At 39.8% G+C, this 14,956-nt stretch overlaps 1 protein-coding gene across 2 annotated transcripts in view; it reads right to left on the bottom strand.

Moving 5' to 3' along the window:
* Positions 1-1,892: 1,892 nt before the first annotated feature.
* Positions 1,893-14,956, bottom strand: part of STK38L (serine/threonine kinase 38 like) — a 50,712-nt gene continuing 37,648 nt past the window's right edge. For both annotated transcript variants that reach the window (XM_055808087.1, XM_055808089.1), the window contains exons 9-14: positions 14,217-14,278; positions 12,495-12,612; positions 11,961-12,084; positions 9,104-9,199; positions 7,360-7,451; positions 1,893-5,802 (exon numbers count right to left, since the gene is read on the bottom strand). In XM_055808087.1, coding sequence (XP_055664062.1) covers positions 5,675-5,802; positions 7,360-7,451; positions 9,104-9,199; positions 11,961-12,084; positions 12,495-12,612; positions 14,217-14,278 — 620 coding nt within the window. In that variant the 3' untranslated portion in view covers positions 1,893-5,674. The remainder of the gene's footprint in view (positions 5,803-7,359; positions 7,452-9,103; positions 9,200-11,960; positions 12,085-12,494; positions 12,613-14,216; positions 14,279-14,956) is intronic.

Raw genomic sequence — 14,956 nt, 5'->3', positions numbered from 1 at the left:
AGCTGCCGTCTCTTTTTCAAAATGTGGAGCAGGGGCTGTGGTTACGCCATTACACAACAGCTTTAAGGTCACAGCACTTAATCTGCTGATAAGCTGCCCTCTCCACATCATTTAGTTTCGCGGGCTGGAAACGTACAGGCAAGGGCAAAGATTTTGTCTTTGGAGGGGGGAGGATGGGCAGAGACATCTGGAGGGGAAGGAACCGCTACCAGCTGAAGGTGCACTGCCGGGGGACAGCACGCATAGAGAGCACGTATTCCTGGAAGAGAGAGAAGCAGCAGCAGATGGTGGCTCACTAGGAACAGATTAAAGCAGCTGGTATGGGAACAAGATGTGGCATCAAGGGTCGGTTCAAACCAGAAACAAACTGTTCCTAGCAGTACTCTGACTTGATTGAGAAATTTCTCTCCTCGGCATGGAGAGGTTCAAACCCACATGCCCCATTTCCCCAGAGAACAGTAACCTCCATGCTACCAAATAACCTGGCCAGAGGTGGTGGGAGGAGGTGGCGGCAGTGAGATCAGTTCTCTCTGCACGTATAAAGATTCATTTCCCCTTACACCAATTGTAGAAGTGCTCCTGTGCAATGAAGTGTACAGATCTTGGTGCCATTACTATTGGCAGTAAATTCATTGTATTATATAGACATTAACTTGCCCTTCAGCTGTCCCAGTAGGGCCACTTCAGGTGGCAGCTTCTTTTAGGCAGAAAGGCATTCTGCGGCAGAACCCAGCACGGCTGACAGGTTACAGCCTGCTGGCACCCGTATTTAAAACCTGCTTTCATCTTTGAAATTCAGCTATGGGACAGGAATTTTAGAACCTCTGTGATATTTAAAATTTACATGCATGATAAATAAAATTACCTTAAAGAAGTACATTACACACTTCCTGAACTGCAAATACATCTTTGTCTAGTCCACAGCTGGGAACCGCTATTGTCATGACTCCCAACAGCAAGACAGACTGTTTCAAATACTCCTCCCTTCTCTTTCCATAGGACGATTGTCAGAAGACCTTTTATCATCCAAAGCATAATTGTTTTGCTTATGTACAAGGCACACTGTGCAAGAATAAATAAATGAAAAATGCACAACAAATATTTGCAGTTTTACAAACACTAAACTGTAAAATATTATTTAAGTGGTTGATTTAAAAATATTCTGCACATGGTGAAGGCATAGCCTTTATATTTGCCGTTAAAGTGCTGTGGTTTTGAGGAACAGCTAATTTGGTAATGCAAGGAGATAAGGAACTAAGCCCCCATTTCCTTATGATATGTAGCTCTGAGATATAATATATATGGTTACTGGAAGACAAGTGTAATCCCATTAAATAAAAATTGTAAAACTCTTAAAATTGTATCATTCACTGAGCTCAGCAATTCCCAAGTGGAGGGAGAGCTGTTGTTCACTGGAGGGCTCCAGAGAAAGCCAGTCGCCAGCTGCTAGCTCCCCTTTGCTTTCAGCTGCTCAACTCTGTAATAATTTTTTTATGTGACTATTTCACAACTGCGTCTGCTGCCACTACTCTGAACTCAGCAAGGAACAGGGAAGAGCAGGACAAAATTGTTTCTATTCACTATATAGTGAATTGAAGGACACAACTGGCTGTGGAAGCCTTTCTTGAATAAATTATGGTCTGCAGGGAAGGCAGCAAGTCTCTTGTGAACAGCAATAACCGTTTTAGAAGTAGCTTCACATGACGGCAGTTGGTACAAGTTAAGCAATTTTTGCGCTCTCCTTGGATTAGAGTAGCAACACCGGGGTTTTCACTGTCTGTGGAATTCAAGATGAGAATACACAAAATATTGTCTCAATTCCTTAGACGTCTCCCATACCAGAAGATAAAGAGATCCAGTACACTGGTGTGAAAAAAAATCAAACTGGCAACTTTAAAAAAAAATGCTACTTTTATTTTCAAATGCTGTAAAAAGCCTCATATAAATTTTTATAATGCTTCTATGTAACTTTCCCAACCACAACTAATGAAACAGTCTAGGAAAAATATAGCAGTTGCCATTTTGACTCCAAGAACGAGCTGCTGTAATATATCAACATTAAAAGGACAAAGTACAGTATGTTACAATGCTTGTAATTGCTCGTATTATTGAAAAAGTGAGAGCACTTCCTAAGCATTAGAGTATAACCGGGCTAAACTGCAGTATTCCCTACTTGCTGTTGCAGAGGAGGAAAATCACCTCTTTAGAAAGAGCCGACACAACACCCTTTGTACTGCTTATGCCCATTTATCTTGGTAGTGTGGAGAGCTTTCAGCAAGCCCCTTTGCACTTAGGTGAATTCACCCACGTCAGATGCTATTATTCCATACTGTATCCAACGGCTCAGGTGTTTAACAATTGACCTATAAAAATAACACTTATATAACTCTCCAGCAAGGCAAATTTAACAGTGCAAATGCAGTATCAACAATATTTGATTTCTGAATGCTGGCAATTTTAACTCCTTTTGCACATGGAACAACCTCTGCTGATGTCCTGTACCTAAGGCCACTCACTCATGCTGATTGGAGATGGAACAAAGTGCAAAAGCTCAGCTGCATTTCCCAATCCAAGCTTCCTCCCCAGTTTCAGGGTATTCAGGTCCAGAATTTGGATTCAGGCTTACCACTTCCATCGATGCACTCAAGTTTTACCTGCTGGAATAGGTTAACTTCCCAGCAAACCTCTGGTAACAATTTGCATACACAATTCCACATTTTAACAAAAGTTAACAAAACATACTTCCAGAAAATAAATTTTCACATGGTTGCAATCATCAAGCCATTTCAGGATCTTTGGTACTCCAAGAATAAGAAAAATAAATGGCACAGTGACAAACATTGCCAAAGGAAAAACCACAAGCATCCAAAGGTATGAGGCAAAAATAACAAAACAAAAGATATGCTGCACTTCCATTTTTTGAAAGCCAGTGTAGATTAACCTTCTGTTCTCTTTAATTCATTACAGTGTCACAGTTTCACCTTTAAAAAAAATTCTATCATCCTAAAAGCAGTAGTTAATACTTTGTTTAACTTGACTTACTGATTAAAATAATGCTATGTTTAAAAAAAATTAAAAAATCAACTACTACCACAATACAGGAGTTTATGCTAAATAGGCTGCAGGCTGTTTCCCTATGGATATAACTCCTATGTGAGCACTGATATGATTAATCATCCGCAATTTTAAATGAGTATTATCTTTAGTGTTACAGATATAGGGTTGAGCTTTTTCCCCAAGTTTGTAAACCAGTGAGTATGTACAGACATAGTTGTTTAATAGATAGCTTTAAATTAAGTGTGTATTTATCTCCCCTCCCGCCAACCCCACAGGAAAAAAAATAATAATAAAATCAGCAGTATTACTGAGCATTTGCAGTTTCCATGAAACTTATCTTGTCTTGGCAAGTTCAAGCAAAGACTTCTTTTAATACTACACCAATAGGGTTACTGTAGTCTTTTGAAATGTGCTGTTCGCAGGAATTCCACTTCTGGTGTACACAGTGCCCCATGAGTGAGACTGGAAAGCAAAACTAATAAAAATTCTCTTTTCCATAGTGATGTCCTTTGAGGCCAAGTTTGCATCTCAGATGTTTTCTGCCCAGGCTCCTCTGTCTTGGTAGAATGGATTGAAGCCCTTAGAAAAGGAACTTCCTTTCCTGAGAAGCCTCCAAAACTGCCAGGGTACTGGCAGAACAAAGTATGAAAGTGTAAAGGTGGATTTAAGTGAGTGACTGCTTTGGGACAGTCTTTGGATGAACACAGGTTGAGCTTTGCTACGTTGACAAGGTAAAGAACAACACCAGAGAATTTCTGAGGGATCTTGCCTCAACAGCAGTAAAGGGGTGCTAATTAGTGTAAGGTCTGGGAAATAAAACTGGGAGATCAATAAGCTGTTCCCATGTAAAGTTCAGCATAGCCAACGTTCTGATATAACTGTATAAATTGGATGGGCCCTGAGGCACTGGCTACTCCTCTTTGGTGAGCTGAATACTCAATTTTTTTGTAGAAATGCAGAATAAGTAACAGATATCAGGTGCTTGGAGAAAGACAAAATATTGGAGGAAGGACATCACTGAAGTCCTTGAGGAAACTAATAGCTGTTGGATCAGGGAAGACTACATGCACATATGCAGCAGATGAACATCCCAGTGTGTTCTTCAAGCATAAAAATAATTCAAAACAGCTGATACCATGGTGCCCAACAGCAATAAATATTTCTGTAATGGCTTCATAAATAGTCACTTCCATTTTGCTGCAAAAGCCAGTCTAACGGCATCTTCCCTACTACATGCCAAAACATTCTCTGCTTCACTCCAACGGGTGCTGCAGAGGCTTTAGAGCGCTTTTCACATGCATTCAGAGGAGGAAGACTGCAACAGTGACTCTGCTTGTTCAATTACTGGGCAATTGGTCATTGCTGTAAATCTATTTTGTAACCAGAAAATTATGTCAAAGATCTCTACTGTATTGTGATAGATTCAAAGTACTGCAGATAATATGCTAGATGCTAGTACAGGCAGAAATATACACAAATTTTCGTGACCAGATAACTGTAAACTGTTCGAGAAGTGCAATTCAATCCTGAACTGCTGCTGGGCTGAGAAGCCAAACCATACTCTGCGTACAGAGGGATTTGTGCTTCAGTTTCCTCGACCTAGGAGAAGGAGACCTGTCTGCTGTCAGTTTGTCACCATCCTGCAGACTGGGGAGAATAGCATTTAGATGCCCTGCACAATTCAGTCGTGGTTCCTGGAAACTGGGCTGCAGACTCAGCTGTTCCTTTGTAATCCCATGGTCCATGTTAGATGGAGATTCTAGAAGAAGACAGAGCCAAGAAGAAGACAGGAGAGTGGGTCTAGCTGGGCACTCAGTTTCTTCCAGCTTGGCAGAGGCTGCTTTGGGATATTCTGGAAAGAAAAGGCTAGAGCAGGACCGCTTCTGCCTGGAACTTCTTAGGGAGACAAAAAAGAAAAAGCAGCAACTATCATTTAAAGCAGAAATGCTACTGAAAAGATCACAGGGACTGTCTCACCACCACACACAGTGGAAAAAGGAAAAAAGAGAAGGGATGATGAGCTGATAAAGCCCTCCAGTGGGGAGAAGTGAGGGTAGGCAGGGTACAAGTAGACCCCACAGGACACTGCTGTTGAAAATAATTCAGTGTTGACACACTCATGGGATATCTGCCGACCACAACTGGAATACCCTTGAGCAACTGCTCAGAGAATTTTGCAAATGTGGGCAATGTATTTTTTATACTGCGTATCTAAAACCCACCAGGTAAGCAGTATAATAACAATGCTGCATAAAATGATATGTTTTACTCCTGGGTGGATTAGATGGTTTACAGTACAAACAAAGCCACAGTACAGAGAGGCATCATTAACTGTTATACACACATAGGCAGTGCAGTTAAAGGGATGTACGTTCCTTTTATTCCAGTACCTTCGTATAATAAAGTTAACAAAAATATTCAAATATTTAAAAAAAAAAAGCGAGCTGGCACTGCCAACTAATTCCTGTAGTAGTCTTAGAAATCCTAATCCTGTAGAATTTCCTTGTGAAATTGATGCGCACCAGAGTCAATGTATTGATAACTAACGCCAAGCGGGTCTGGTGATGCAGCTACCTGAGGTTTGTATTTTTATTTCTTTTGTGGGTTTGTGTTTGTTTCACAACTTCCCGGCTTTCATGTATGAGGGGATTGAGCCACGCTGTGTGAGCCCTTCAAATCTCTTGTAGGTATAATTGAGGAAAACCCAGTCTTTGGATTTGTAGTCAGGTTCTGTTGTGTTTGGCACTAGAATTCAGAAAAAAAAAGGAAAAAACAAAACAAAACAATTAAAACCAGAGCTGCTTCTCACAGGACTTTTAACACTGCATTGACATACGCAGCCCTGAACTCTTACTTCCCTAGTCAGCAAAAATTCCTTGAAGAAATCCTGTTTCTAATCAGGTCAGTCACCTTTTGTCAATGGTCTGAGAAGAATTATAATTTCAGCTTGTACCACTGAAGTGGAAAAAGGGGGTTTTTGTTTGTTTGGGTTTTGGGGTGTGGATTTTTTTGGTTGTTTTTTTTTTTTTTACACACCGTAACAGGCTCCCATACCTTGACAGGAACTTCTAACACACCCACAGGGGATATACCATTACAAAAATCATAAAGTTTGGGATGTTCCATGCACAACAAACGCATGTACACGTACTATGTTATCCTCACCACAAAGAGAAGAAAAACATATATCCAAGTTTTCCTGTGAGAACTACACATATCATGCACACATTACTCTTCTAGGACTTCCTCTTCACTTCTGGCTTCAGCAAGGCTCGTACAGCCTCCTTTTATATTATGAACAGCCCACATGACCGGTGTGCTGCACATGGACACTCACTGCAGTGGGCTTCTATATTTAGCTCTCTGGTTGCTGCTTTTAGAGTTCTAAGCAATATTTTCAACTCAAGATGCCAAACACACAGACAGAAAAGTTTGTATTTAGGTATCTAGATGTACAATAATATTTTCATTGGGTCTGAAATGCCAAAACCAATACAAATGTACTTGGCATTATCCAAATATAGAGTTATACAGCTTAACTTAGGCACTGGAAATTGATTGCTTTTGCATTAAAAGGACAAATTTCTTTGCCATTAAACAAAAGCCATTTCAGAAAAAAGAAAACAAACCACCCAGCTTTTTGATAATTCTTACGGTAGTTCGTGCATCTACACTTATCTGTCATCAATTAATCATTTTTAAATATCTGCCTATCTTTAAGCCATTAATAATTAAATGAAACAGTGGAAGCTGGGAGAATCCGGCATGTCAGAGAATCAAGGCTTTTATGTATAAAAAATTCCTACTACTTGCCAATAAAAATGAACAACTAAAAAAACCTTAAATGACTTGCAGAGCCACTGAGGTTCACAAATCATTATGTTAAATAATCATCTGTCTGAAAATTTTTGCCCACAAATATGTGAACATTTATGTTTGGCATGAAACTCAAAAGTCACTAAAGATCAAAAGCAAACCAGTGCCTAACGTTTTACTACAATTGGGGTAGACAGAGTGTGTGATAGAAAACTATATAGGCTGACTACATAGGCAAACCATTTTTACCAATAGATTTAATTGTTAAAATCAGTGGGCTTCTTTTCCCTCTAAAATTCTAAGGAAGCAGAAGTTATGAGAGATCATAGGTTTACATTTCTATTTGAAAAAGTCTCTAGAGCAAGTCTGTATATTACCTTGATTAGGGTATCAGAAAAACTAATATAAACAACAACAACAAAAGCATCTGTGGAGTATTCTAGCATGTCACAGACAGAAATTTAGAATTTATAATGGCAGTCTCACCTGGCTGTAAAATATCAGATTCGGGAAATTCATCAAAGTTAGAAGTATCATCAATACTTTTGATTTCTATAGGGATTGCAGCTGGTCTTTCCCTGTGAATAGAAATAAATGCCAGCCTAGTGAATACTAGGAAAACATCCATTTAAGTTCCAGTTTTGTTTAACTTAGTTTTTCAAAGTTACAACATCCCTTTAATTTAAAGCACAAAGTTTCCACTGAGTCCATCAGAGATGTATCTGACTCGCCTGTTTGCTGACGCCACGAGGAGATTTTTTGGTTCCCTATCTAGCATTAGTATCTTCTTGGCAAACTTGAGGAAAACATAATTTTCTCATTAACTGAAACAGCATTCCACACTTAGCTGCCATACAGCTATCACTACAATCTTGGCTGTCACCAAGAACTGCTGTGGTTACCTTCCTTTCATAAACCCAGCCTACCCAGCTGAGCAGGATTCTACTCGCATTTGGAGCCATCAGATGTGTTGCTTTACAATTCCAGCACTCAACAGCCTGGACCTCATCCAAATACCTTTTGACTATAGCTCCTATTTCTGACACTCAGTCACCAGCATCTCTTGTCCAAAATAGGCTGGCTCTGACATGCTACTGCTTTATCAGCTCAACAATTAGGCAGCCCTTTAAGAAGTTTTAAGGTGGCTTTCAAAGTTTCTTATGTGATCTGTCCCATGAAAGCATTCAAACTGGAACATGGCACTGTGGGAAAGTCATTAATTAGCACCTGTAAACTTAATACTGTTGTAATTATTACAATTAAATGTACTTATGGGCGGAACAGGGAAACCATTTTGCCAGGTTGCCAGATGCAGCATGAATAGATATGTTACTGCTCTTGCTGCTTATTACTGTCTCCCACACTGATAAGTTAAATGAGGCTTTCTGCACCAGAGGAAATGAGAAGTACAAGAGCTGGACAATCACACGCCCACAGTATGGATGTTCATGTAGAAAACTGCAGTATTGCTGAAGAAGCAGATCACCTCAGACCTTAAAGACAGCTGAACAGTAGCCATCATTTCAACTGAAAGTATCTGTAGGGCCATCAAAGTCTGCTCTAAAGGTGTTACCATTTTGGATACATGCAGATGTTTCTCAGCATCTGCAGGCACAAGTTCAGGTTGGAACTGGTACAGCTGCCTTGGCCAGGCCCTCTACCCAGGCCTGACCCAGCAGAATTTGGCCACAGAGGCTACGACTCTGAGGTGAGTCAGTGCCTCTGCCCAGCACTCTGTAGACATACCGGTTCACTCAGGTGTAGTATCTGCAGCGTGCAGTAAAGACATGCCCTGTGTTTTCCTCCTACTTGCTGCCTCTCCTCTTCATTCATCTATTTCCCCTGCATTTTTGGAATAGAGTTTGCTTTTCTTGTGCTCCTATTATAAAAAAAGTCAATTATAGCAATAGCTGCAGAGCCCACTGCTACTGGAAGAGGAGCTCTCCGATGATATCAAAGCATACATCAGGAATAACACAGCCATCCTACCACCATTTCTTTCCATCCTGGGCACTCTGGGGCAATCTGAGGCATCTCAAGGCAGTTAAACTCTGATCACATCTATGAATGTCAGCAAGGCCTGAAAACCTTTGCTGTCATGCACCTACTGCCAGTAGCTGCCTTTCAAAATAAAAAATGAATGGAAATAATTATCCTTGACTCCATAGTACATGAAATTCTTGCTTTTATTCTCTCTATAAAATGTGTATATCTATATACACACACATACCTGATATGTCCCCAGTCCACACCTTCAAAAAATGGATGACTTTTTATCTCCTCTACTCCATTACTACCAATTCTATTTTCTGAGTCAATACAAAACCTGAAAAAGTGAAAAAGGTAAGGGGAACGTTACAATAAATGTAGACAGAAGCAACAGCAAATAAAACTGTCACGGTATCCTACATCAGGAATTTGAGGAAGTTCTTTCAAATTGTTCCATTACTCTGGGTAACGTAAGAGCAGCCCATTGCATGTAGAAGAAAAGGGAAATGGAACCAGAATATTGCTGGAGTCCCAGAACAAAAAGCTATGATGACAATAACTTGTAACTTCTTACAGGTTTGTGAAAAGCTGCTGCAAGTTCTAGCCCTGCAAGATTAGCCTGGAATTGAGGCTTAAGTCCCTACCACTGAAAACTCCTCTGCATGTTCTCAACTAACAGACACACCCAGTGAAACAGGACCACTCTCTGATGTCACATTTTGGAGCTACAATGAGCCAGACACATTCAAAACATAGCACATCCCTATTCTGCCAGCCACTCCCTCTCCCCACTCCTTAGAGGCCCAGGTGCTGGTGGTACCGAGACCCAAGGCCTATTTCTGATATGGCCCAGCTGCATAACCTCAGGTCATACTCCAGAAGAAATTGCCAATTTATGAGAAGCAGCTGTGGGAAAGCCCGTAGAGTCAAGTAAGAAGAAAAAGGTGAAACTGGAGACAGATGGAATTGTTCAGATGGAGACAGTTACCTGCTCCAGTAGGCAGGAGGAAAAACACCAACCAGGGAAAGTATAAAATCCGAATGAAGAAAAACAGGGAGGTGGAAGCTCTCTGACAGCAACTTGGGGACATCAGGGATTTGTTCCAGCGAGCAGCAGAGGCTGACCCTTCTTCTCTGGAATGATGCCTGCCAGGGCCAATGCCTAGCTGGCTGCAAAAGACTCTGAAGTATCTCACCAAGGAGACGATGAGCATACCCCAATGCTTAGCCTAGAAGTTCATTAAATCCTAGCCATCCTTTCTATGTGTTAGCAGAGACGTAACTGCTTTGTATTTTTCGCTGTCCTTGCAATCTCTTTGAGGATGGCAAAAGATGTCAACGGTGACACGAAGAGGGAGTTTACAGAAACAGGAAACAATGCCCATGCCAAAAAACCTGCTTGGTCTTGCCAAGTGTGGAGTCACCCAATGACCTCCTGGCAATGGGGAGTACCTGGTAGCATGGGGATGTGGGCCTCCTGTTGCTCTAAAAGTCAGCTGACCTTTGTTAAATGAAATCCTGTTTGCCTAGATGAGCAAAGCCTCTGGTTGTTGATTCAGTTATCCTGAACTCATAATCTCTCCACACAATCACGTCATCCAGATTTGAAGGCACTCTCCACATCAATGCATTGCAATACAAAAAAAGGTCCCCTTCTTGATAGTTCAGTGAAATTTTCAGCAGGTAATTCAGTAACATAGCAAGTTAGGCTATAAACTGTCTCCAATTAGACTGTAATGTTCTTTTACTTGTAGCTGAGTGTGACTTGGGGAAAAAAAACAACCTGATTATATTTCTGTTGCAGCCCAGCCAGTTGGTTGATGCCAAGTACTAATAATAGACCTCAAACCTTGTAACAACAGTTAGACAGACTAGGTCTCAGGATTTGTCAAGGCTATGTCTGAACTTGAGCTCATTTTAGTTAAAGAAACTTTAGCATTGTCTGCAACTTCCTTTAACTGAAATATATTTTAACTCGTCCAAGCTGCAACAGACAAAGGACCCAATGGCCAGGTGTTTGTTGCCTAACCTGCTGTTTTGACCTCATTTTAGTAAACTGTAACTAAACATGTTTTACCCTAATGTAAATCCTTCCATATAGGGAGAAAATCGAATAAATTCACATAGTCATTGTCTAACTAAATTCATGAGCAAGAAATGTTAACAAATAAACTGCCTGGAATATCTAAAAATGCCCCAAACTCAGCCAAGACTGAGGAGGAAGAAATCCTCAGCAGCAACACTTCCGAAAACTTTCCAGCTACTCTTTCCAACAAAGAACGCAGGATACTGACAACACACAGGAGAGGTTAAGCGTAATGCTAGTGAAATAGATACTGAAAACACAATAAAACTGTTATACACTAACTTATTAATGAGGATTAGCAATAATCAAATAATTTGAACTGTTAGTATCACTGGATTAAGAATAACAGTTTGTTCTATTTCTTATGTTTGTTGTATGCTACTGGAGCACTGCTTGAAATAATAATAAAGTTTACTACTTGGCTCTGACTACAAAGTACATTCCCCTTTTTGCCTTTAATGAATTTGTGTAAGCGTGTAATTTTTTTTTTTTTGGGGGGGGGTGTCAAAGCCGAAAACCACATCCTCCCCAAAACCTCCCAGGTCAGGAGAGCACTTCTGCCTGATCTTGATCCCTAAACCCCTCACAAAAACTTCAGTGCAAACTGAATGGACTAAAACCTACCATTTTGGAAAAAGTGAGTAAATCCAAAACATCCAAAGATTTCTGTTCAGTGCATTAAATGCTGGCGAGCAGTTATTTTCTAGTTCCCTCTGAGAAGAGGCAAATTGTGTGTTAATAATTTTTTCCTTCTTTTTTTCCCAGTCTGCTCTGTTTCTCCTAACACTGTGGTACAAATCAAGATCATTACAGCTTATTCCTTCACGTTAAACAAATGGCAAAGGGAAAAAAGACTTCTTTTTTTTCTTAAAAAAAAATCCATGAAGGATTGTGGCACAGAAGAAAACAACCTTCCCTCCAATCTAAAACTTCTTTCATGTGGAACAAAATTAACCTAATGGAAGATAAGACTGTCTGGGTGAGTGGCCAGAAGTGAGCTTTTGTTACTGACCTTAGAATTAAATCCTTTGCTTTCTCTGAAATGGGCACCTCTGGAGGAAATACCAATGTTTCTTTCCAGTTCATAACTTTCCTATAAGTTTCTTGTGGTGTTTCTGAGCAGAAAGGTGGATACCCTGCACAAACAAACAGAAAAATCAACAAGCTTTTCCCAGAAAAGGAATGTGACCTGGGCCTCTGCTTTTGCCAGCATGGCACCCAAATCTAACAAGGAGTACTAGCCAAAAGTTTTCTTTTGTAATGTAACATTAAATGGTATTCCATTACTTCCAGGTAATAAGACTGACCCTCAAAAACATTTAATAGTGAACAATTATTCACTGAAACAACTAACTGAGGCATCATCTCTTGCTGTCTTCTTGGAAAGGTGGAACATTTCAAAGCTTTCTGGAAGCTGAATTTACAGCTTACTTCAGGTGGAACTGAATGAAATTCTGGTACCTCCACTAGGCAGGGAATCAGACTCAGTGAACTAATGGACCCTGTTACCTTTGAAGTGATTCTTAAGTCAGGGTCTTTAACATACCTATTAGCATTTCATACATAATCACTCCCAAAGACCACCAGTCACACAGCTTGTTGTACCCGGTCTGCATAAATACTTCTGGTGCAATATAGTCTGGGGTTCCAACAGTAGAATATGCCTGGAAAAAAAGAATAAACTCTTTAAAAATAGTATGATTTTACACTTTGGAAAACCTTTTCCTGGGGATTCACATATAGGGTACCTTGTTATTTAAGAACGCTTAATTTGAAAATTCACAATATCTAAAATCCCAAGAACATTATTATTCTACATGGGTAAGCACAGAGAACCTTGAAAGTAAATGGAAATCACCCTCCCTAAATGTAATGAAATCATAGATTATTCCCACTGCAATATCAGAAGGTCATCTTAGCTAAAGTTTCAGGTAGCCGCATTACTAAGATATGCAAGATCTGCTGGTTTAGTTTTGGTTTAGGTTTGTTTTGTTGTTGGTTTGGTTTTTTAAAAAGGGATAACCAGTGGTGATCCCTTGATTTGTGCTCTTAATTAATTTGAGCTCTTACTGGACCCAAGCTCCATGCTTTTAACTTTTACAACATGCAGCCCAGATGGTTGTGGCTAATAACTAAATCTTGAGCTATTTCTCTTTACTGATGGAAAATTTGCAGGGCCGGAGGGGATGACCGAAAACCAACAAAAACACTCACAAAAGTCCACCAAGACCAGTTTGGCTAGAAAAAAAAAATAAAATATTTCACCTCTGTTTGTCTGATCAGAAACAAAACACTTCACTTGATTGAACGAGGCCAAGACATTTAGTTTTAAGCCAATAGAAAACCAAGAATATGGCTCCTTCTCATTTTGGCCTCTTATTCTCTGTTGGACTGTTTATTGATTCACCTAGCTTCACCACACAGTTCTGCTACGTCAGTCTTTATGGACCTGGAGATGTAGACTTTTGAGGGATTTGACTCCAAGCAGAAGTAGTAAGGGTGTGAAATACAGCACCTATGAGGCACCATGACTGCAATGTAATCTCATTATATCTCACAAGGAAAGAAAAAAAACCACCCAAAAGCTTTTTGGGAATACTGCAGCATATCACTTCTTAAACAGGGCGTGTAAAACAAAAAGTTCAAAATTTGAAAACTGAGGGGTTTGCAACTGCTGTTTGGTAAAGATCAAGAGCAGGGCTGAAATTCTGAAAACTCATGAATGACCAGATACTTCGCCTTGAGTTAATGCCAGAGCTCCCTTTATTACTTGATTATTCTTCATTGCAAACCCAAGCTGCAGCACTCCAGTCCCAACACCCTCCACTGCCTTTCCATCATATTCCTGTTCACCAAAAGGGCACAGAAGTTTTGCCCACAGTTCTCTGAAAAAGAACTACACAGCTATGCATCTTCTTGTGCCACTGAACCGCAGGAGTTAAACCCAGGAGTTCACACAGGGTGCCAATACCAGATCAGTCTAGAGACAAACACAAGAAGGCACAGAGAAGAGCAGGGTCTTGATAGTCACAGCTCTGGAAACAGACCAGACAAAGCAACCCTGGTCTCTGAGCTATTCCACAACTGGAGTCACTAGACCACCTGCTTTTGAGTTATGTGCAGTTTGGGGAGCTTGAAGAGAGCGACATCTGTAAAGAATGATGGTCTTCCAGTTTTTTTAAAACAGCAGCATTAATGCCATGCTTATATTTAACTTTTCTTGCAAATAGTTTAAAAGCAAAAAAAAATGATAGTTTTATTAACTTACCAGCTGTCGCCTGTTCTTCTTCCACGTTTCTGCTTTTCTCTTTGAGTTCATATTCTGAAATGCTAATTTACAAAATAGTTATTAGATAATAAATACATTTTTAAGAATTAAAGGAAAAGGTTGACAGCATTCTGTTTTCAAAGAATAACTATTTTATATCCTTAGAATGCTTTAGTCTAGAAACAATTACAACTGGAGAGGGGAAAAAAAACAGTAATGAGTAACTACTGTCCAATTTGCAGCTGAAACTCATGTAAGTAGGACACATAATCTGCAATTTTAAATTAAAACTTGATATAAGTTTTACAGATCGATTTGAGATCAGCAGCACTTGTTGTTGCAGCCGGCAACATATATTCAGATACGGGTGATGTTTTTTCAAGCAACAAATGAAGAATCCAAGAAGAACTGCAGAGAAGTTTTACATTTGTGGAGTAAGACAAACGTGGTGTGTCACTAAGGCATGTTGATCAACAACTTTACTTTTACAAAAAGGTTCATGAGATTGCCCCTGACTTCAGTTGGCACATGAAACCCATGTTCCTTCTGAAAGAGCATTTCTTTAACTTCACTAACATTGTTATGAAAAGTACATTAAAGTACATTAAAACATAGATACATTACATTATGTGGATTTTTATATGTGTATGAATGTGCAAAAATACATTAACATTGCAGAAATCATAATTTCTTTCCTGTGAAAAGCTTCCATGTCCCAGGGAACATGCATTTCCAGTTTT

Source organism: Falco peregrinus, chromosome 6 (assembly GCF_023634155.1).
Source record: "Falco peregrinus isolate bFalPer1 chromosome 6, bFalPer1.pri, whole genome shotgun sequence".
In the NCBI taxonomy this organism is placed as follows: domain Eukaryota; kingdom Metazoa; phylum Chordata; class Aves; order Falconiformes; family Falconidae; genus Falco; species Falco peregrinus.
Note: the sequence above shows the minus strand (reverse complement) of the source record. Positions and strands in the feature narration are given on the sequence as shown.